The 23,321-nt window shown below is 41.5% G+C and overlaps 1 protein-coding gene, 1 pseudogene and 3 gene segments (V, D, J or C); all 5 read right to left on the bottom strand.

The window, feature by feature from the left end:
* Positions 1–732: 732 nt before the first annotated feature.
* On the bottom strand, positions 733–1,261 carry LOC128623833 (immunoglobulin heavy variable 4-28-like). The segment is given in 2 exon segments: positions 733–1,133; positions 1,216–1,261. Coding segments are annotated over 2 exon segments (309 nt in total).
* Positions 1,262–8,021: 6,760 nt separating this feature from the next.
* On the bottom strand, positions 8,022–9,465 carry LOC128623707 (immunoglobulin heavy variable 1-46-like; annotated as a pseudogene).
* Positions 9,466–9,608: 143 nt separating this feature from the next.
* LOC128623759 (Ig heavy chain V region 914-like) lies at positions 9,609–10,875 on the bottom strand. The segment is given in 2 exon segments: positions 9,609–10,199; positions 10,304–10,875. Coding segments are annotated over 2 exon segments (351 nt in total).
* Positions 10,876–13,469: 2,594 nt separating this feature from the next.
* LOC128617380 (uncharacterized) lies at positions 13,470–14,762 on the bottom strand. The gene is made up of 2 exons (XM_053640472.1): positions 14,103–14,762; positions 13,470–14,069 (listed from the first exon to the last, which is right to left on the bottom strand). Exon 1 carries the CDS (start codon positions 14,760–14,762, stop codon positions 14,124–14,126), a length of 639 nt encoding a protein of 212 aa, XP_053496447.1. The 3' UTR covers positions 13,470–14,069; positions 14,103–14,123.
* Positions 14,763–18,617: 3,855 nt separating this feature from the next.
* Positions 18,618–19,254, bottom strand: LOC128617375 (Ig heavy chain V region 914-like). The segment is given in 2 exon segments: positions 18,618–18,970; positions 19,068–19,254. Coding segments are annotated over 2 exon segments (405 nt in total).
* Positions 19,255–23,321: the final 4,067 nt, after the last annotated feature.

The raw sequence follows: 23,321 nt of genomic DNA, 5'->3' as shown, positions 1-23,321 counted from the left end.
ATAAAAATCACCGAATCTGCACAGAATCTTCCATTTTGATTTGTTGATTAATTTTAGGTTTATATTAATTAGCTCATTGAAATACAGTATTGTTTCTGTTGTAATGACTTGTATACAGGAACGTGTATGGCAGTGCTCCGTTTAAATTCACTACCGATTTTAAACATGTGGGTAATTGTTGACACAGTAAATGTAAGGCAATGTTTATTTAACATTTATGGAGGGAGTCTCCAGTGTCTACATTTTATAACATTCAGAAGGAAAAAAATCCACAATGTTTTCTGCCACTGGAAAGTGTTCACGACAGAGGAGTTTGCATTCAGAGAACGGCTGTTTATAGCTATTATGATGTAGCTAATAACATGAACTTATCTTTTGTGCCAACAATACGTATTATAATTGAATAAAATGCATGATGTGTCATTCTTTAATTAATAAAACATTGCAATCGTGTGCACACTGCTGTGGTATAAGAGGAACAAAGGATGAGCTTCTATGATGGTAACATCACCCTATAAAACATAAAATCCAGATAATAAAAAAGTAGAAATGTGCAGCTACGTTGGAGATTATGGTTTTGTTGGCCACTGTTTAAATCTGTACTACAAACTATTCATAAAATTAACTGAATTTAACCTTTTAGGTGTCGTTTAAGTGATTTATTTATTTATTTGATTATTTTTCATTTAGACTTGGATAGAAAAATTGTTGTCTTTGTGTGTCTTTCTGTTATATTGTACAAATTTTTTCCATTCAGAAGTTCTAGTAGGCCTTTGTATGAGGTGTTTTTGTATAGGGATGGTGTTGATCTGTCTACCTTTGTGGATAACGAGCGCAGTAATACACAGCTGTGTTTTCAGTCTGCGTGTTCTATCCTGTTAATGTTACTGTGCTGTTGAACGTGTCTCTGGAAACCTGAAAGCTCCTTTTCAGTTTCTCACTGTATATAGTGCTACCGCTAACACATATCCATCCAACACACTCCAGAGCTTTTCCTGCAGGTTGTCGTATCCAGCCTGTACAGTAGTTGCTATCAGTTAATGAATATCCAGACACTTTGCAGGTCAGAGACATTGACTGACCCGGGGTTAACGCTGTGGATCCGGGATGGATCAGTTCAACACAGTGAACATCTGTTAAAGAAAAGTTATGTTGCAAAAACAAAAACTATAAGTAACCAAAACTGTATTATACGTCAAATGTAAAAACATTTACAGTGTACGGCTGCCAGCAGCAGCAGCAGTAGGGATGTAGAGATCATGGTGTGTGTTGAAGCAGAATAAGTAAAATCTCTCTGTCTTAAATATATATCAGTGAAGAACATTTGCACAGAGCCACTCCTTGGAGAACATGTGAAAGATTCTTCCATATGAGAAAACATCCCCATGTCTCAAATATGTTTAGTCTGAGATTTTAAATATATAATAATTTGTTCCATGTCTATTTTGTTTTAAATATATCTATCAGTCCTGTTTGATCAACTCATGGACTGTGAGGTGTTTTCAGGTGAATAAGCAAACACACTAGAATATGACCACACTAAGTAAGGAATAAAACACAGCAGTTGTACTGTTACAGGGAAATAAGCAATGACATGGTGGTGGGATGAAGCAGAGTTACAGTTACAACCATAGAGTTTATTTAAAAATGTATCTTGTTACAGAGAAACCGCAAAGACCATCCTGATTTTTTCCATACTGAAAAAGTAAAAGTTAAAGCTTCATGCAATGATTCATTTTCATTTTCAATCTTGGTGTTACGTTCCCACCGGCAGATGGCGCTGCGCTAAGACTGTTGCAGAGCGCGCGTGTGCACGAGGCTCTTATATATGAACACGCGCTTTTCGTTTGCTGTGATTCATTCCCTGTTTAAGCGTGGGTTGAAGTTCGAGGGTGTCTTAATTTACTCCAGGTGTCTGTACTTTAGTTTGATTAAGTTGGTTATTAAGTTGGTTAAGCAGCAGCAGCCGCCACCGCCGCCGCCGCCGCCTAGCGGTCTTATTTCGATGTTGGTTCTCGTTCGATGACTAGACTTTAAATTCCATGTTTAACCCAGTTAACCTTTTCCAGTTTAGATCGTTTCCTGTGTTTTGTCTGCTGTGTCATAAATAAAGACATTGCTCCTGTGCTTACTTCCTGTGTCGTTACAGAATACTGTGCCTTAAACCATGGAAGTAGTAGGAGAGCGTCTTGTCTGGAATTACTGGTATTCCTGGGTCTTCCCGTGACCGGAGGAGTACCAAGCAGCGATAAGAAAGCGGCAGGAGGAGTACCAAGCTGTACTAAGGAAGCAGCAGGAGGAGTACCAAGCTGCGCTAAGGAGGCAGCAGGAGGAGTTGCAGTGGGAGGATGAAATAAATCAGATACTCCGCAACGTGGAGGAAGTGCTTCACCCCCGTCCCATAGTGCCGAACAGCATTCCACCTTCCGGCTCTGCTGAGAACCCAGTCATGCTGCCCAATCCGGAACCGAAGGCTGGCCTAGAACATTTTTTTTGGGGGGGGTAACCGCACCCTCGGAGCTCTAGCTTGAGACCATACGGGGAGGTCTCAGCTGTGGAGCTCCCGCCTGAGGTCAACATGGTGACTTCAGAGCTCCAGCTTGAGGCCTACGGGGAGGTCTCAGCTGTGGAGCTCCATCCTGAGGTTAACCTGGCGACCTCTGGGCCCCCGCCTGAGGTCAACTTGGCGGCCTCAGAGCTCCAGCTTGAGGCCTATGGGGAAGTCTCAGCTGTGGAGCTCCCGCACGCCGAGGAAGCTGTCCCGTCATCCAACCCTGCCGAGGGGGCTGTCCCGTTGTCCAGCTCTGCTGAGGACGTCCCTCCGAGCTCCAGCCCCACTGGGGGCATCATCCAGCGTCCCAGTCCTGCTGAGGATGTCCCTCCGAGCTCCAGCCCCACTGGGGGCGTCATCCAGCGTCCCAGTCCTGCTGAGGATGTCCCTCCGAGCTCCAGTCCCGCTGGGGGCGTAGTCCAGCGTCCCAGTCCCTCTGGGGGTGGTGCTCGGCCTGTTGCTGTGCACAGCGCGCAGTATTATTCGCTACTATGTTCAAGCATACACAAATATGTTTAGCATGCTAGTGGTCTTATTTCGATGGTTCTCGTTCCATGCCTAGACTTTAAGTTCCATGTTTAACCCAGTTAACCTTGTCCAGTTTAGACCGCATTTCCTGTGTTTTGTCTGCTGTGTTGTAAATAAAGACATTGCTCCTGCACTTACTTCCTGTCTCCAAGCCCTGTGTCGTTACACTTGGTGTATGTACTCAGTAAGCACAGACTGTGGTCCTCTTGGGGAATTTGACAATAAGAGATCGTCTCAGTGTTCATGTTAGTATTTAAAATGTATTTAAAACATGGGATTGTCACGAATCGAGGTTGAGCCAGAAGCAAGTGCAGATAATGACATTTATTGAAACAAACGTACTATGAAACAAAGACAACTTGGAATAACACTATGGCATGACACAAAACACCGAGACACGAACAACAAGAATCTAGGACAACGAAAGACAAGCAAACAGTGCAGACAAGGACTATATATACACACACGAGTGCTCATTAACAAAATGTGAGTCAGGTGCAGGTGGTCATGTGACAGCTAGTGCAGTGCAGTGGCTGATGGGAAGTGGAGTCCAGAGTTTCTTGATACATGACAGAACCCTCCCCCAAGGGCGCTACTCCCGGAGCGCCCAAAATTATACGTCCTCCATCTGGTGGTCCTGGCCCCCTGGGCAAAATGTCCCCAGCGAAACCAGGAGGCCGAGCGGCTTCCACAACGGCACAGGGAGGCAGAGATACTTCCTCGGCTGAACATGAAAGCGGGGCGACGTCCTTGCCAGAACATGAAAGCGGGGCGACATCCTCGGCAGAGCATGAAAGCGGGGTGACGTCCTCCACGGGACAGGAGAGGGGAGCGAGGTTCTCCATGAGACTCAAGGGGGGAGCGAGGTTCTCCGCGAGGCCAGGGGGAGGAGCGAGGTTCTCCGTGAGGCCCAAGGGAGGAACGATGCTCTCTGCGGAGCATGAAGGGGGAACGATGTCCTCCTTGGAGCAGGAAGGGGGAGCGACATACTGAGCGCAGCAAAGAAAAGGAGCGACGTCTTTAGCGGAACCTGGAGGCAGAGCGACGACCTCAGCTGAGCAGGAAGGCAGAGCGACGACCTCAGCCGAGCAGGAAGGCAGAGCGACGACCTCAGCCGAGCAGGAAGGCAGAGCGACGACCTCAAACGAGTAGGAAGGCAGAGCGATGTCCTCAGCCGAACAGGAAGGCAGAGCATATCGCGCAAACAGATCCACAGAGGATGCTATCGCCGTAGCTGTCCACTACGTGTTGAGACATCTAGAGCCGTAACGGAGCTACGTCCGGATGCTTTTTTGTGGATTACAGTTCAGCTTTTAATACAATCATTCCGGCTGTTCTCATCACCAAATAGGTAGCCTACAGAGAGGAAGTCCTAAACTTGGCAGCCTGGTGTTCAAAGAACAATCTGGCTCTAAACACCAAGAAAACCAAGGAACTCATTGTAGACTTCAGGAAGCACAACACTGAGCTGGCCCCCCTTTTCATTAATGGTGAGTGTGTGGAGAGGGTCCACACCTTCCGGTTTCTTGGCGTCCTTATCTCTGCAGACATCTCCTGGACGGACAACATCACAGCGGTTATCAAGAAGGCTCAAACGCGGCTACACTTCCTGAGCGTTCTCAGGAAGTACAATCTGGACCCCAATCTGCTGCTGATCTTCTACCGCTCGTCCGTTGAGAGCCTGCTGACATACTGTATCACGGTGTGGTACGGTAGCTGCACTGCAGCAGACAGGGAGAGGCTTCAGAGAGTAGTAAGAGCAGCACAGAAGATCATTGGCTGCCCTCTCCCCTCCCTGATGGATATTTACACCTCCCATTGCCTCAGCAGAGGAAAAGCCATCATTAAGGACAGCTCTCACCCTGGCTTTGATCTGTTCAATCTGTTGCCCTCAGGGAGACGTTACAGGTGCATCAAAAAAAGGACTAATAGATTTAAGAATAGTTTTTTCCCAAAAGCTGTTACCATTCTAAACACATACATGTACTGAGTTCACAGCATATGTATATAGTGTCTCAAAACTGTGCATTTCATAGTACCTCCCCCATCCGCCCCAATATCTTGTTTATTTATCTTGTTTTTTATCTGTTTATTTATATTATTTATCTTGTTTATTCTTCTTGTTTATTTAATGCACATGTTGGCACGGAACAAAAAAAGGAGTGGCTCTTAATTTTATTGTACGTGTGTATAGTGACAATAAAAGGCATTCATTCATTCATTAATTCATTAATTCATTCAGAGCGACGTCCTCAGCTGAACAGGAAGGCAGAGCGACCTTGAGGTAGCTGAACAGTGGGGAATTCTTGAGTCCGGTAGGAGATGGAGCGACGTCTCTCACGGAACGTGGAGGCAGAGTGACGTCCTCCACTGAACATGAAGGTTGAACGAGAGCCATAATGGGGAGGGAGGGTGAGAGTTGGTCTCAGCCCCGACCACAGACTCCCCCTCCTGTCGGTGTGGCATGGCGTAGTCCTTTATGAACGCCGGGTGTGGCCTGGTGCATGGTCTGTCCAGCTGCGGCAGGCCTAGCATGCGGTTATTCTGAGCGAGTAGTTCATCTGTCCTTCTTCCCTGCTCCAATAGTCCTCTATACCACTCCTCATATGCTGCAAACCAGGCGTCCATCTTGGTGATCTGCTGCTTCTGATAAATGGTCTTTCGTTCTGTCACATATCGAGGTTGAGCCAGAAGCAAGTGCAGATAATGACATTTATTGAAACAAACGTACTATGAAACAAAGACAACTTGGAATAACACTGTGGCATGACACAAAACACCGAGACACGAACAACAAGAATCTAGGTCAACGAAAGCCAAGCAAACAGTGCAGACAAGGACTATATATACACACACACGAGTGCTCGTTAACAAAACGTGAGTCAGATGCAGGTGGTCATGTGACAGCTAGTGCAGTGCAGTGGCTGATGGGAAGTGGAGTCCAGAGTTTCTTGATACATGACAGGGATGAGATTCATTTTATAAAGAACCTGTGGCTTTTTTAATGGAATGAATCTTTTCCATGACAGAACGCTCTTTACCAACTTCTGTTATTTATATTATCAATAATAAAGGGAATTATACATATAGAAAAACTTGCAACAAGGATTTTATGGTAATAATTATCTGTGCTTGAAGATATTGGTATCATAGAAGTAGGGTTAAGGGGCAGTTAGTATTCGTACTATGTGTGTGTGTGTGTGTGTGTGTGTGTGTGTGTGTGTGTGTTTTAATTCCTCCCTTGTTTTGTTTGGACTTGACTGATATTTTCTAAGAAACTAAGTTGGTTATTTTTCCCACAATATAAAGTTATATTAGTCCTTTAAATCACAGCGACACTAACAAGGATGAAGCAGCAATACATGGCCATGTTAATGTTTCTGGCCTTTTCTGGTCTATAGTATTTAGTATTTATTTTATGTACATGTTGGCACGGGGAAAAAAAAGGAGTGGCTCTTAATTTCATTGTACATGTGTATAGTGACAATAAAGGCATTCATTCATTCATTCATTCTTTTGTGGGTCCCACAAGCTTCATATCTGACCACCCGCTCCTGTGACTTTATTATAGCTGATGCTTGTCCTGATGCACACCTCTAGTTTGTACTTTTCTCACAACTTCATTTTTTCATAATCGTAAGAATTCCAACCACATTGTTTCTTTCCATTTTATAGACATTTGTGCTGTTAAAGGTTTTAGAATGAAGGTAATATTCAATTTACAGACTGAAGTACAAATAAAAGACTTTACAAACACAGTGCTGTTAAATTCTCAATTCAGAAGGAAATAACTTGTCTTGTAAATGTTCCACAACATTAAATGTAGAAATAAAACGAATGTTTTAGTTTTTAAACAATGTTGTACAACCTTTAATCTCTCAGTCACTTTAACTGCAACATGGGTAGATGTTGTGTAAAGAACGCCTCTCAGAGGACTTAAAGCGTAATGAAAAACATAATATTTATTTCTAATGAGGGTGCAGTGTTGGGAAATTATATCAGATTAAAGAAAATGGAAAATAGAGAAATTAAAAAGGAAAACCCTCCTTTTCTAGAGCTGAAAAAACTAATTATCGAAGGGGCCCGAGCAAGGTGAGCTTAGAGGTGTAGATAAGAAAAGTCGTGCATATGTAAAATAGACACGCCCACACACACTTGCACGCACACAGAAAAGGGTTTGGAAAACTTCATGCAGTTTAATGAAAACACATAAAAGAATTACTTTTTAACAATCATGGGTTTTACATAAGATTTTGGGGAATGCATGGTTTTCCTATTCATGGCCCAGTGGATTTGGGTAGCCTGGGTGCCTTAGAAGCAGTAGGGATCTGGGAGTTTGCGTGCCATATGACATTCTGTGGTACGTTTGGGCAGCCGCATCTGAATATCTTTTCTTCATGAATGGCACCGAAACAGATGTTTGAGTGGATGCGTTAATTCTTCTCTTTGAGGGGGGAATAGCAATGCTTGTCCGTGTGGATGCCTCCGTTCTCTTTTTAATGAGCGGCAGCACGGTTAAACGTGTTTGAGTACCAGAATCCACTTTGCGCCTTTTTGAGAGGGGGCCCGGTGAAGTGGGTCTGGGAGGGAACTGTCGCCATTTTCCTTTTGATGGAAGATTCAGGGTTCTGTTTAGAAGAACCCGGGTCGATGGGTTTGGATCGTGCATCTAGAAATAAGAGATATCAAAATACGTAAATGCATATAAAATATACATAGGGCTGGACAGAGCGCAACAGGGAGGATAGATAAGGAAAAGGCTGTACTTACCCATGGCTCAGGGAAAGGGAGAGAGATGCGGGGGAAAGGGGGGGTCTTCACGCTGGTAGGAGATAAGAGGAGGCCTCCCAAGTGTAGTAAATAATAAAGAAAACAGATATTCGCTTTTTATTACTATGACACTGTTAATGATATCCGCTTGAAAGAGAAGAGCAGATGCAGGCAAAAGTTTTCACTAGAAAAAACTCAAGGGCCCGTCAGAAAAGACGTAAGAGAAAAGGTGCAAGCTAAGATAAGGGCACTCCCTAAAGGTACATGGATGCTTTAATTGTATATAGGACACATTGTAAATGATTGTATTTTGTTGCATGTTCTGCTTTTTGAGTGGAGCGTGTAACCCTGGGCCCAGCCGGGTTCATTTAGCTGTCTTGCTGACTGCTGAATAAACCTGCTTCTTCTAATCTCCTATGTTATTTCTCTAAAAATACAAGTCAGATTGCTTAATTAATTTCATAGTTTAATTTTGTGAGCTAGCAGGGCCAGTGCAGGCTGAAGTGGCCCAAAATTTCCTGCAGCAAATATGTAAATATAAATATACACAGTGCAAGTCAAACATTTAGGTAAATTTTTTTGTCTATGAAAAAGCAGAAAATAGTGAAATGTTAAAGCAGATTTTTCTATTCATTCATTATTTATTATGTGTTCATCTTGCGTTTAATCATTTAAGATTTCTTTATGTATATAGGATGTGATGCATTTACATGAATCGTACCTTTTAAGTTTTAACTCAAAATAAATGAAGGCTGCTGATACCTGTCACAATTTTTGTTTAGCCTAGTTTATGCCCATTTGCCGATTGCCTGACTTTTTGCCTGTTTTGACCATGCTTTTGATTCACGTTTTGGATTTGTCTGCCTGCCTCTTTTTAATTAAGCTCTTCTCTGCAACTGCATCCATCCTAACCTCTATTACGTGACAACATCTAAGTAAAGCACATTGTTGCTCGTGTCTCTGGAGATGCTGAAGCAAGTTTCATAGGAAGGTCCAGAGTCTATGCTTCCACCACCCCATATGATCCCGATCCACTCCATGCCTTTTCCTGGAGGCTGTCTGATCCAGCCTGTGCCATAGCTAGTGAGGGTATAGCCAGAAATCTGACAACTTCACCGAGGCTCCGGGAGGTTTAACCTCAGCAGGAGACGAGGTCAGACTGATGCCATGCACATCTGAGGAGAGCGGTCAAACACACAGAAGCTATTAAACACACTTCACTTCAACTCAGACTGAAATATAGAGTGTATAAAAAGTTGAGTAAGGTGAGGAGGGATGTGTTTACTCACGGGGCACAGAGGATATCAGAAGAAGAAGAGGCCAGCTCATGATTCCTCTGCTGTACTCGACCAAACACAGAGACTGCTGTGTACTTGCAGTGTATTTATATCTGTCTGAGGTTGGGGAGATTTGCATGCAGTATGAGTTATGTATTTAACATTAATTATGGCAGTCTTTCTACAGTACAGCATTTCTTCAAAAAAATTTTCATTTATAAAACTGTGTAGACAAATTCTTACAGGAACAAATACAATCCATCCATCCATCCATCAATCTTCAACCACTTACACCTTTTCAGGGTCGTGGGGGAGCCTGGAGCCTATACCAGGGAGCATCGGGCACAATGCGGGGTACACCCTGGACAGGGTGCCAGTCAAATATATTTAATTAAAAAATAGTTTCAGTGTTGCATATGAAACAAATAAATTATAAAATAGATTTCTTATGAGTTATGTTTTTATCAAAAAATGAAATGAAATGCAAGTGAATGTTTTGTCATTTAATGTCTTTATGTATAATTAAAGTTGCTTTCATGTTTGTCTTCAGCTTTAAGCACCAGCCAGAGACAATAAAAGAAAAGGCTGAGAATTTTGACTGTTAATGGAGTAAGACAAAAGGAGAAATAAATCTGAGCACTAAAATGAATGGATGTTGTTTATAATAAATGTCTCTGGGGTTCAGTTTCCTGCTGAGGGAATATTTACAGCTCATGAGGATGTGCTTGTGTAAATTTTTGTACAGCTCTGGAGTCTGTTGTGTCAGCGTGACTCTCGTGCACAGTAATAAACAGCCGTATCTTCAGCTTTCAGACTCTTCACTTCTAGGTACAACATGTTTTTATTGGTGTCTTTAGTGATGGAGAACTGGCCCTGCAGAGACTGGGCGAAGCCAGTGCCAGTGCCAGTGTTAATGTATCCGATCCATTCCAGTCCTCTTCCTGGTTTCTGACGGATCCAGCTCATCCAGTAGCTGCCCATTGAGAATCCGGAGACAGTACAGGACAGAGTGACTGACTCTCCAGGTCTCTTCACCACAGAAGCAGAGGAGGTCAGGGACTGTCCATAAGAATCTGGAAGAGAAGAGTATAACTAGGTAATGTTATGTTATAATGCTTATCGGGACAGAATGGTTATTTTTTACTAGTAATCATAACATGAAAAGAATTAAACTTACATGAAATGAGAAGAAATAAAATACAATGTCCTAAAATCATCCTTCTGAGTTCTGCTTCACCCAGATTTAAAGTGTATGAGAGTGTTACCTATCACAGAGCTCACTGGAAACTAAAACAGTCAAGAACATGCTGTTTATACCCGACTCTATTTGAATAGGGAGTGTCCATGACCACTATGGATGGATAAATCTACAACCACAGGCTGCTCAGTGTATAGATGAGTGGATGATTAAAAGGTTCTGTGTAGAACCCTACAACAGTATGTTTCACTATCAGAAAGGGTTCCAAGTAGAACCATTTATACAAGGTGAGAAACCTTAATTATCCGATGTCCCCTTAATCCATTTGAAGAAGAATGTCTCTGAATGGAAAAAAAAAGTTTGTGTGAATACATTGTAACATCAAAACAAATTCATATTTGAAATTAAAAGTTTAAGCAGGGGTTTATTTGTATAAAATTAAACAATTGATATTGCTCACTCTTATCCTCATGAATTTTCCATGAAATCAGGTTCTCCGTAACAAAGAGCCTTAATTACTGATCAGCACAACACATGTTGCTAATATGCTACATAATATGCAGTCATAGCAGCATGTGAAGAGAGAGATTGCCTAAATGTGCAGATAGCAACAGACTGAGATGGTTGAGTTTGCCCAGACTGCCCTCTAGAGGCACAAAAGTCCTGTTTTCAAAATATCCAGAACTAGAATGATCAATTTTAAAGGAAAAGGTTAAAATGTTCTTGCTGTTACTGTTAATAAAAACTTTGTTCTTCACTCTCTGTAAAATGTGCTTCTGTGTCATTTAAAGCCAAAATAAAGAAGCTTCCAAAAATATTATTTAAAGATATTAAATACACACATCACAGTGCTGCTGAATTCTCTACTCTGATTAGTCAGGTGTTGACTAATTTTCTATATCAGCAGACCTGACACTTGTAGAAAGGCAAATCACAGGTTTATATTAATTAGCTTATTGTAATAGTTTATCACTCTACAATAACAACTTACACAAGATTTGTATGGTGGATGTTGCACATAAACATTTTATTAAATGTGTGTAAATGCTGATATAGTGAAACTTGCTAAGATTCAGAAACACCCATCAGTCTCCTTACTTTCCAGAGGTGATATTTCAGGAAATGTTGCTTATTCCAGATGTTCTTCTAAGCATAGAGGAAAGTTATAGAGTTCAGTATTAATCTCAGTGTTCCTTAGATCTAATACACTGATGAAGAAAATGTGAGCTCAGTGTGTGACTATATCATGCACATGTTTTTGTATTGATCCCTAAGTAGAAGCATCAATGTGTGTGTAGCGGGCGCAGTAATACACAGCTGTGTCTTCTGTCTCCAGATTCTGTCCTCTCAGAGTCACCGTGCTGCTGGAGCTGAAATACTGAACTTGCTTTTTAGAGAATCTTTATGATTATTATCTCCACCACCCCAAATGTGGTTTATCCACTCCAGAGTTTTTCCTGCAGGTTGTCGAATCCAAGCTGTGGCGTAGCTGTTATTAGTAACAGAGTAGCCAGATACTTTACAGCTGAGGGTTAAAGAATCTCCTGGTTACCACTTCTTGTGCTCGTCTTGGACTTATACAGTTAAAAGTTTTAAACGGAGTCCATCTGTCCAAGTCGAGACTTTCTGTGATGTATCCGGACGTAGAGGACAAGTGTGATAAATGCCACGGCTCTCCCTGCCATCTTGGACATATGTTTTTCTTCTGCCCTGATCTCCATGCTTTTTGGTCTGTTTTTTTTTTTTTTAACCATCATGTCCACTATTCTCAGGGTAGATTTAAAACCTTGCCCATTGATTGCTGTATTTGAGATTCCTGATGACTCAGTTCCATTGAGCTCGATACAAAAGGATGTTATTGCTTTCACATCCCTTATAGCAAGACGTTCCCTACTGTTGCATTGGAAGTCTGCTAAATACCCATCTATCTCCCAGTGGCTAAAGGACGTGAAGTTTTTTCTAAAACTCGAGAAAATAAGGTATACGATGAATAGTTGTACGGACAAGTTTTTTTTTATTTTTATAAATGGCATCCCTTTATCGTATACTTTATGGAGTTACAGACACTTCCCATTTAAATTTTTATGCCTGTTGTTGGGTCTTACAATATCTATATAACCAGCGATAGTTATTGGGTAGCCATGATGAGCCGGGGTTGGGGGGTGGTACTTTTAATTTTGTTTTCCTTTGTTAGTATAAAAAGAAAAAAAAACCTGTGAATGTTTACTGCTGTGTGTTGCTCAAGTTGTTGTTTTTTTTTCTTCTCAATGGAATATTTGGGAAAGGGAGGGGAGGAAAGAAGAACAAAGGTGATGTTCAGCAGACATGTTTGGTAGACGTGTTCAGCAGAAATTTTCAGCAGAAATGTTCAGCAAAAATGTTTAGTTCAGCAGAAATGTCCAGCAGAAATGCTCAAAAAATATGAAACTGGAAAAGAAAAAAAAAAAAGAATCTCCTGACATCACTGAGGTGACCTGAGTGAGTTCTACTGCACATCCCACATCTGAAAAAAGAGATGTCACAATTTCAGTCAAAAATATATGTACAGTAGATTATAACTGTAATAATTTGCTAGCAGCTCTGAGTTCATTATTGAAGTGAAAGTCACTGGATGAAGCGGCCAACAGCAGCAAAATTGGAAGGAACATCGTTGAACTTACAGCAGTGTTAAATTCTCCAGATCTCACAGTGCCCGAGGCTGATTTTTCTCTAAATGTAGTTTGGAAGTGGGAAAGTTTTGCATATGAATGGGTATATTTGTCACGATCTCGCTGGCAGAGGTCGTTGTGGAGACAAAGTGCACAGGCACTGGGAGAGCACATGCACGTGCAAGTGCGCACGGACTTCAGACAGCTGACTGTTTCCTACGGACACGCGCCTTTTGTTTTGGTTTGGTTCATGTCCTTAGCATTGCTGCGCACATGGCACGGTATTAAAGAATAGCAGAGAGTAATAGAGACTGATGGGTGTAATGATTTCACGTGGTAAAGTTCCATGTCCTGTCTTGTTCCTTAGTTCATGCCAGGTCACAGTGAAGAGTGGTCATGCCATGTCGCAGTGAAGAGTGTTCATGTCTTAGTTTAAGGAGTGTTAATGCCTGAGTTAAATGAATGTTTCATGCCCGAGTTAAATGAATGTTTCATGCCTGAGTTAAGCGAGTGTTTCAAGTCATAGTCCTGTTCTACATTTTTGTGCTTCAAGCCTCATTCCGAGTTAAGGGATAAGTGTTTCAGTTTCATGTCCTTAGCTTAAGTCTAAATAAAGACATCACTCATGCGCTTACTTCCTGTTTTGAGTCCTGTCTTGTAACAGAATACCGCACCAGTAACATGGAAGTAGCAGGAGAGCGCCTGGTCAGGAGATGCTCATATTACTGGCCGTGTCTCCTCTCTGTCCAGTTTCCACAAAGGACAGCCGCCGAACTCCCACTGGAGATGTATGGGTGGGGGAACCACCCACTGCTGTTCCTGTTTCACAGCCAAGTGTACATCGCCAGCCTGGCATCCCCCAAGCCTACCAAGAAACGGTGGCTGGGGTTCCTAGTATCCTGGTTTCATGGTCCGGCCCGGGATTGGGCAGAGCAAAAATAACTACACCGGAACGCCCGTGCAGAGATCCAGCCCGAGGTCAACAGGGCGGCTTTGGAACTCCCGCTGGAGGTCAACCAGGTGACCTCAGCGTTCCAGCTTGAGACCGGCGGGGAGGTCTCAGCTCCAGAGCTCCAGCCCGAGGTCAACTTGGCGACCTCTGGGCCCCCATCTGAGGTCAACTTGGTGACCTCAGAGCTCCAGCTAGAGACCTATGGGGAGGTCTCAGCTCCAGGGCGCCAGCCCGAGGTCAACTTGGCGACCTCAGCGCTCCAGCCCGAGGTCAACTTGGCGACCTCGGAGTTCCAGCCCGAGGTCAACTTGGCGACCTCAGCGCTCCAGCCCGAGGTCAACTTGGTGACCTCGGAGTTCAGGCCCGAGGTCAACTTGGCGATCTCGGAGCTCCAGCCAGAGACCCGCAGGGAGGTCGCGGCTGCCGAGGAAGCTGTCCCGCTGTCCTGTCCTGCCGAGGACGTCCCTCCGAGCTCCAGCCCTGCCCAGGACTTCCCTCCGAGCTCCAGCCCCGCCGAGGACGTCGCCCAGCGTTCCAGTCCTGCCGAGGACATCGCCCTGAGCTCCAACCCCGTGGTAGACATCACCCAATGCCCCAGCCCCACTGGGGGTGGTGCTCCGCCTGTCTGCTGCCCGGCTGAGGCTGCCCTGTTTCCTGATACATTAAAGGACAGATTACACAGGGGCCCAGGACCACCGTTGGAGGGAGGTGCTCTTTGGCGCTCCAGGAGAGGCGCCTTCGGGGGGGGGGGGGGGGGGGTTCTGTCACGGTCTAGCCGGCAGAGGACGCTCTGGAGATAATGTGCACGAGCACCGGGAAAGCACGTGCAAGTGCGCATGGACGCTAAGACTGTTTCCTACGGACACGTGCCTTTTGTTTTGGTTCTCTTCCAGTTCTGGTATTGGTTGATATTCGAGGGTATGTCATGATTGGTCCCAGCTGTCTGTATTCAGGGGTAATTGTGACTGGTTATTTAAACCCCTCGCATTGTTGCGCACATGGCGAGGTATTAAAGAACAGCAGAGAGTAATAGAGACTGATGGGTGTAATGATGCCACATGGTAAAGTTCCATGTCCTGTCTTGTTCCTTAGTTCATGCCCTGTCACAGTGAAGAGTGTTCATGTCTTAGTTTAAGGAGTGTTAATGCCCGAGTTAAGCGAATGTTTCAAGTCATAGTCCTGTTCTACGTTTTTGTGGTTCATGCCTCATTCTGAGTTAAAGGATAAGTGTTTCAGTTTCATGCCCTTAGCTTAAGTCTAAATAAAGACATCACTCCTGCGCTTACTTCCTGTCTCATAACAATATTGTTATGCTGGTCCATTCAAAACAGCCTGTTAATTTCTGTCTCCTACAGGCATGGGCTTAATTCTTTGGGGCAGGGGGGAATCATGTCCCCTTCAATGTTGAGGAAATACCGATATGTCCGCCCCAATATACAGTAGAAAATATTTTCTATTTTCCCCCTTTAATGAACTAATGTCCCCCTTTAATGAACCCTGCCAACAGATGTCTTTCCTTCATCTATTCTATTTATTTATGTCTACACCTTTTTAATATATTTCCGTTAGTTAAGGAAAATCGATGTGATTCCCCCCCCTCCAATTGTACACTTGGTTGCGCCCATACTCAACACAACTTCATTGATATATTTTAGCAGCTCAGTCTGTAAGAAATGGAGACAGCATCCAAGTGTAGAAAAGTGCAGAAGAACACTCGGGCTTTTTGTCAGACAGTAAGTAACTAGATACCTAAATAGTAGGTAACCTTAGCTTAGTATAGGAGGCATCATACCATGGTGTGGTTTGTTCTTAAGAATGTCAATTAACTTTTGCCATTTGCACACCCATGAAGTAGGCTAGGCTAACATCAGTTCCGGTTTTTGACCATTAACGTTACATTTCACTTGCATATTCTCCCGCTGTGCTTGTTATGAACCCGCACGTTGTGGCAGACTAATAAATGCGAGGGAAAGTGAGGAAAGTTGCACAGCATTTCGTTCCTTTACACTACATTTGGGCTAAGGACAGCTAAGTGATTTTACAAATAGAAGGCTCAGCATAATGCTGAGATGTGCTAGCTTGGCAACGAGAGATATGGAACTAATGTCTGAGTTGTGGCCATATTGTACTTATCCACTCAGAACTAGTTATGGCAGTTTGTATTTAGAATTAAGAAAAGAAAACTCCAATACCCTTTATATAGCTAATGTTTCAGGTTACCACTATATACTGTTGTACACTTATTACATAGCAAGCTAAACAGCATGATGACATTAACATAATAAATGACACCAGTTACAAACAGAATATTCAGTTTATCAAATTAAAATGATCATCTAAGTTGGTCATTGCTGTTCTATTTGCTACTCCTGAAAAATGCATAATTCTATTTGTCAGGTGCGATTTCTTGCATCTTGCCTTGTAGCAGGTCTTGTTGAAATAGAAAAATAATTGAGCAATCATTTCTTATGTTGATAGCATTTTCACTACTTTGTATGAGGTGAATCAGAAGTAGCCTGCTTGCATGTGTCTAAAGATTCTACATCTTTGTATCACACTCTTAGAAAATTTTCTAAAACGTTTTTCCCTTTGAACGCCTTTGCTTGAAGCATCCGCGGGGAAATTGTATTTACAACATATATAGTGTTGAATTCAGTTTCATAGGTAGCCATCCTTTCTGAGTTTGTTTAAAAGTCATGATTGCATGTTTAAATGTTAGCGTGGGTGGTTTGCCTGCACACATCTTAGCTCACCTCTACTTGGTATGGTAGGTTATGGAGCAGAGAATACATCTGCCCACGGGACATCCACAGCATGCCACAATTTCCCCATGCTGTGAGAGCTTCTATCACTCAGAAATCACGTGAATTCAAACGTTAACTGTGATCCTAAAGCTATGTTCTAAATATGTGAATTTTCAGTATCAAACTTTGGGGGGGGGGATTCAGTAAATCCAACTACAGCACCCTGGGGGAGAACCAGGGAAATATTTCCAAACAAAAGGCACACAGAAGTTTCACCAATCGAGGCAAGGAACAGGAGTGTGAGACATGAGTACAAATATAAAAATTTGTATTTTATGACACTTAAGCATCATTTAAAACTTGACATGAAAATATAAAAATCACTTTCACATGAAGCACAGTAAATATTTTAAAAACTATGAACTTCTCCAGGCCCAGGCTTGGCAGGGACAAGGTAGGCCAGCTACAGCTTGGGAGGTCATCCAAACCCAGTGCAAGTCACACCAAAATCATCAAACACTACCTACACCATAAGGAAGTTGTGTTGGCACACTGAGCACGCTGTGAAGCACACACCACCGAATAAATGCAGCTAGCCTCCCCTGTCCCACCAAGACTCACTGGCACCTGGAGAGAAAGAAGACAGCAGTTAACCCAAACACCAACAACAAAACACAGAAAGACAAATATTACAGACACTGTGGTATGGTACCATAACAGGCCCACTGACTCCACCACACGGAACAGAGACAGTTGACAGCACCCAAGCAGAACCAGAATTATGGTAAAAAGTACCAAGGACAATTATGGCCACTATAGCATGGAGACAGTAAGGCTTAGCATACACCCTCTCAGTAGTAAAGTGGTTAGGTGGAGCAACAAACCTGAAACAGGTTTGAGGCTAGGAAACACTAATTTTACCACTCTCAGACTACTCACTCTCTTACTATATGTGGTTACAAAACAAGCAAGACATACATCCAAAACTAAAGTAAAACAAAATACATAAAACCATGAAGGAGAACAGTACATAAAGCAAAACAGTTGATGCACTAAAGCAAAACAATCACAAAGCAAAACAATCACAAAGCAAAACAGCAGCGGTGTCACATGTAGTGTCTTCGGCTAGAGGTTTGTCTTAGAGAAGACTTAACTCAACTCCCCACTCACCTTAACACAAAGATCACAATATCAACCTAAATCTACCAAGTCCCAATGTGAAGAAGGGAGAGGTGCACTTACTATTAGATTGAACAAACACCAGACGCGAAGGTGTATGATTACTCACAGGTACCGCGGCTCGATATACATATACACATACATACATATACACATCATTCAGCCACCGGATAAATGTTGCAATCACTTTACGTGATCTCCAGCGCCAATTCACCACAATGCACGCGCTACCAGCGCCGCTCTAAGACTATAAACAACAAATTAGCCTTGAGATATTCACCTCATTACACCGTGAGATAAGCCTTAATGTACCTGAATGGGGCTGGGAACCGAAAATGCCAAGGGCGCGAAGAACTCAGAAACACCAAGACACCTATGTGCTTACCAAAATAAGGGTCCTTAAATAATCTGGTAGCTCTCATCCTATTGGTCTGCCGAAACCATATCCCAAGCAGAACCAATAGGACAGCCAAATCACTTACCCTGCCACACATGGTTACGCCCTTACCTACAGGTTTTAATAGTCACAATGGAAATGTTCTTTGGTGATGTAAAAAAAAAAGAGAGTTGATTTATATATTAAAGACTGAATATGTAAGTCAAATTTAGTTCTGTAAATGAATCTTAACCTCATTCCACATGGACTAGGTGCCCAAATAACTAGATGCCTAAATAAACACACACTTGTCTCATAAGAATGTGAGAAACTTGTCATGTGAGAATGAAAATGTAAGACACTTGTCTCATGAAAATGTGAGCTTGTCATGTGACTATAGCAAGCATGTGTTTTTGTACTGATGTCTAAGGAGAAGTATCACTGTGTGTCGGGCGCAGTAATACACTGCAGTGTCTTCTGTCCTCGCACTGTTCATCTGCAGATACACCTGCTTCTTACTGTTGTCTCTGGAGATGGTGAAGCGGCCATTAACTGCACTGGAGTAGCGTATGTTACTGGTATCGTAGGTTGCTGCAACAAATTCCAGCCCTTTTCCAGGCACCTGTCTGATCCAAGCCATCCAGTAGCCACCAAAGTCCAATCCAGAGGCTGTGCAGGTCAGTTTATGGGACTGATCAGGTTTGATGATCACTGAATCAGACTCGATTAGTGTCTGACTACAGGAATCTGAAAAAGAATACTCAAAGATTGGTGTTAAAGTATAAAAAAAAAAGACAGAAAGAAGTTGTTTTGTTTAAAATATAAAATAAATGATAATACTAACATTGAATGAACATTGCTAGAGCAAAGTAACTCAAAACTCTGCCTAGTCCCATCTCAAATAATTAAAACAATTACTGTTGCTGTTAATGAACACAAACTGCTGGTGTGTTGTTGAGCTGAACGTAAATCACATAAATGGTTCAAAGGCAGGATATCATTTGCATGGCACTCCCACTAGAGACATAAAAATATTCACCGAGAAACAGCCATGAAGAGCAAGAGCTTACTGTAAAACTCCAGCTGTGTTGCACGCTGTCAAGTCCACAACTGCTCTTTACTCATTAGATTCATTTTAGTACATCACTGTGTATCACTGTAACACCCAGAAGAACATGAAGTTTTCTGATCACTGAACAACACAAACATGTCCAGTCCTTTCAGAAACTGTCATTTTTCAGCAGTATGTCTAATCCAGGTTATCCGATACAAACTGAATGTAGTTCCAGAAATAATGCAGGTTGCAAATCATCACTGTTGTTAATTCTTTGTGAATGATTGTATAGTGTATAACATTTTGAGTTATTTATTATTACCTTTGCAGAGTAGTGTAATTAAATATATAGTAATACTATGATAATGTTAGCAACAAAGAGCGATTATCTGTCAGTTGTTTAATGTGAGTGAGATGATGGTGAATCATTGCAGTCTGTGAGGAGAGAGAAGCTGAATGTGTATTAATGAGCAGTTAGAGATGGTTTAGTTTACACAGACCTTTACCTAAAATACAATAGATGCAGAGGAGCTCAGTGACAGATTCAGTAAGATATAAAACACTTGGGGGCATGCTGTTATAGGAAAATAATCAAGGGCAGGTTGATGTGACGCATCCTCACTTGAAGCAGTGTCAGTCTTACCACCTTAAAGTTAATTATTTTCCTACAGTAGCATGTGCAGAAGTGCCTTCTTCATGTGCAGAAGTCCCTGGGACCCTGTACCCCACCTTAATATTTAGTTTGACAACCCTTTAAAAAAATTGTAGTCTAAGGTACACTTTCTGTAGTTTTATAAGGTAATGAGCTGTAAGTTTATTGAGCATCTTGGAAAACCAGCCACGGTTTTTTGGGAGACTTTGACTGTCGCACTTGCTTCTTATTTTTGCAGCAAAACCCAGCAGCCTTCATTGTATTTTTGTCTGAAAACTGTCTCTTACATAATATGCTGCTTTCTTTAATGGTATACAAACGTTTTTGTGTAGCAATTTTGTGCTGGAAAACTAATGTTTGGAAATATAAAATGTTTTTGTACTGACTCGATAATGTAGAAGTCATAAAACAAAAATCTATAAAATAGTTTGTACTAAAAAAATAGGGTGCCTCAGACTTTTGCACAATACTGTACAGTATATAATGAAAATATAAACTCAGAATATTCTAAGCAGTAAGATAATAAGAAGTAATATTTTAAGAAGTAATATTTTACTTCATGCAGCAACTGAATGCTTTTTCATTCAACATTTACATGTTGACTTTTATATTTACGTAAGCTGTCTGAACTGATATGTTGGCTGTGTTATTGCTGCTGTTATTTAGATGATGCCTCTGCTCCTGCTTTTGACTTTTTTTTTTTTTTTTTACCTCAGTAGAAGTGAGCTACTGCCCTCTATAGGTGCAAAAACATTTACACTTTGTTTCTCTTCTTGCAGATGTGTTTTGTACTGAGCTGAGTGTGTGGAGCTTCTATCACTGATACCAACATCCACTGTACACAGCTCAGATTCAACAACCTGCACAAAAGCTTAGGAATGGATTGACATATTATTAGTGATGGATTAACTGTATATGGTATAAAACTGAAGTGATTTAAACTACTCAGCTGCTCTCTTCCTCCTCACCACACACACACACACACACACACACACACACACACACACACACGTCCCTAATGTAAGAGACATGAGTGAAGAGTCTGCATAAAATGCATCATCAACTACTATATTTTGTGAAAATGCTATGAACACTATAACAAATAAAGAGCTGAACACTCATCCAAAATGAACCTCTTAATAAAATAGTAAGTGTGCTGTGGTCAGAAGGTGTTAATTACATTTCTATAACAACGGCTCTGACAGTAGTTCCAGCTGCAAGGTTTACAGAGAGATGCTCGTTCTAATGTATTTTAGTTCCTATACAATTTACACAATTATTTAATGGCTTTAAAAATAAAAATAAACAGAACTTGTAGTATTGTTGAATGACTGATAATGTGTTCTGAACAGATACTAATACAAATAGGAGGATTTTATTATTATTATTATTTTTAGAAATCTTGTTAATCTGGTTGAGACTAGAGGTGTTTATTGGGACTGGGAAACCTGTTAGTTTATTTGTTGAAGAACTGCCAGAACACTATGCTGACAAAACTGGAATTTCAACCTCCAGGGGCTTTTCTCCCCTCACTTTATTTGTTGAGCTCTGTTTCCTCCTACTATGTTCGGAAAGTATTGGACCTCAACCCGTGAAAACAGATTGTGTGTTAAACACAACAAACTATTGGAGACAAGCTGTTTTATTCCTAAATCCACAAATTACATATTTATTTTAACTGGTCATTAAATATTCCATAAAATGAATAAAATAATAAATGTTTAAAATGACCACTAACCATAATTTTTATGCAATTATTTGATGGAAATGACTTTTTGTGTGTTTAAAATGACACAAGCTGAAGTTGAATCTTCATTCCAGTGGAATAAAGTAAAAGTGTGACTGAGATGGTTTATTCGTTACATTGAGAGGAACTCTAACATGTTTTAAAGTTTTTGTAAGGGGAATCCACTATTCTGTGTCACTGTGAGTCTCTTGCGCAGTAATACACAGCTGTGTCTTCAGTTTGCAGATTCTGTCCTCCAATTGTTATTGTGTTAGTAGCAGTGTCTCTGGAGATGCTGAACTTATTTTTCAGTTTGTCACTGTAAGCTGTACCCCCACCACTACTGATGTATCCAATCCACTCCAGAGCTTTTCCTGCAGGTTGTCGGATCCAAGCTGTACCATAGCTGGTAACTGAATATGAAACCTTGCAGTTGATGGAGAGACTCTGGCCTGGCTGTCATGGAAACAGGCTGAGTCAGTTCCTCACCGTGCACATCTGTGGAGGAAAACACATGGTGATATCCCACACAATATATGCTGCACATTTATTGTTATTGTAGTAAATGAATGAATTTGATAAAGCACTCACAGGAAGCAGCTGCCAGCAGGAGCAGTAGAGTTGTAGAGATCATGGTGTGTGTTGTTTGTACTGGGGTCTTCTCTGTTCTCCAAAGTTTAACATAGACCATTAAATCTCATAAATAGAGTGATATTCAGCCCTGATGCTTGAATTTGCATATCTGGTGATGGGAGGAGATCATATTTAAAACATTTAAATTATGATGAGATTCATCTTATGGAGAATACGTGACTTTTTAATGGAAAAAAAACTTTTACATGACAGAAGCCTCTTCACCAACTTCTGTTATCTATACATCAATAATAAAGGGAATTAAACATATACAGAATATTTTTCCTCTCCTGCCCATGTCTGTGTGTATTTTTTATTTGGACTTAATTGTGATACTTTCTAACCAACTAAGTTGGTTCTTTCTCCCCACAATATAAATATATCAGTCTTTTAATCGTGTTTAGGCTTTCACAGGTGCAATAAAAACAAAGTCATACTACATTTCCTGCAAATTTAACATGTACACATTCACAGAATATAAGAGCTATTATTATTTGCTTACTAATTTATCAAACAGTGTGGATCATGCAACCTTTTTAAGACACAGATATAACAGATGTGTAATGTCTTAGTTTTTAAACAGTGTTGTAAATACATTTTATGATACTGGGATTTTGATGGAAATTCCAGGAGAACATCAGTCCTCTCAGTCCTTTTAATCTCTGTCATTTTAACCTCAGCATGTTGGGTAGATGTTGTGTAAGTAGAGAAACAGCACCTCTCAGAGGAATTAAAGCATAATGGAACACATGATGTGCAGATATGCAAGTATACAAAATATAAATATGTACACTGCAAGTCAAACATTCAGGTAAATTTTATTGTCTGTGAAAAAGCTAAATAATTTTGAGTACTACTGAAATGTTGCATTAGATTTTTCTATCCAGTCATTGTGCTTCCATCTTGCCTCTAATCACATGAGATTTCTTTATGTATATAGGATGTGATGGATTTCCACAAATGGTACAGTTTAGGTTTTAACTCAATCTTCACACATATGTGAGGTTTAATTTTTGTACAGTCCTCTCACTGA

This window comes from Ictalurus furcatus, chromosome 2, assembly GCF_023375685.1.
Source record: "Ictalurus furcatus strain D&B chromosome 2, Billie_1.0, whole genome shotgun sequence".
Lineage (NCBI taxonomy): Eukaryota > Metazoa > Chordata > Actinopteri > Siluriformes > Ictaluridae > Ictalurus > Ictalurus furcatus.
This window is presented reverse-complemented; position numbering and strand designations above follow the sequence as displayed.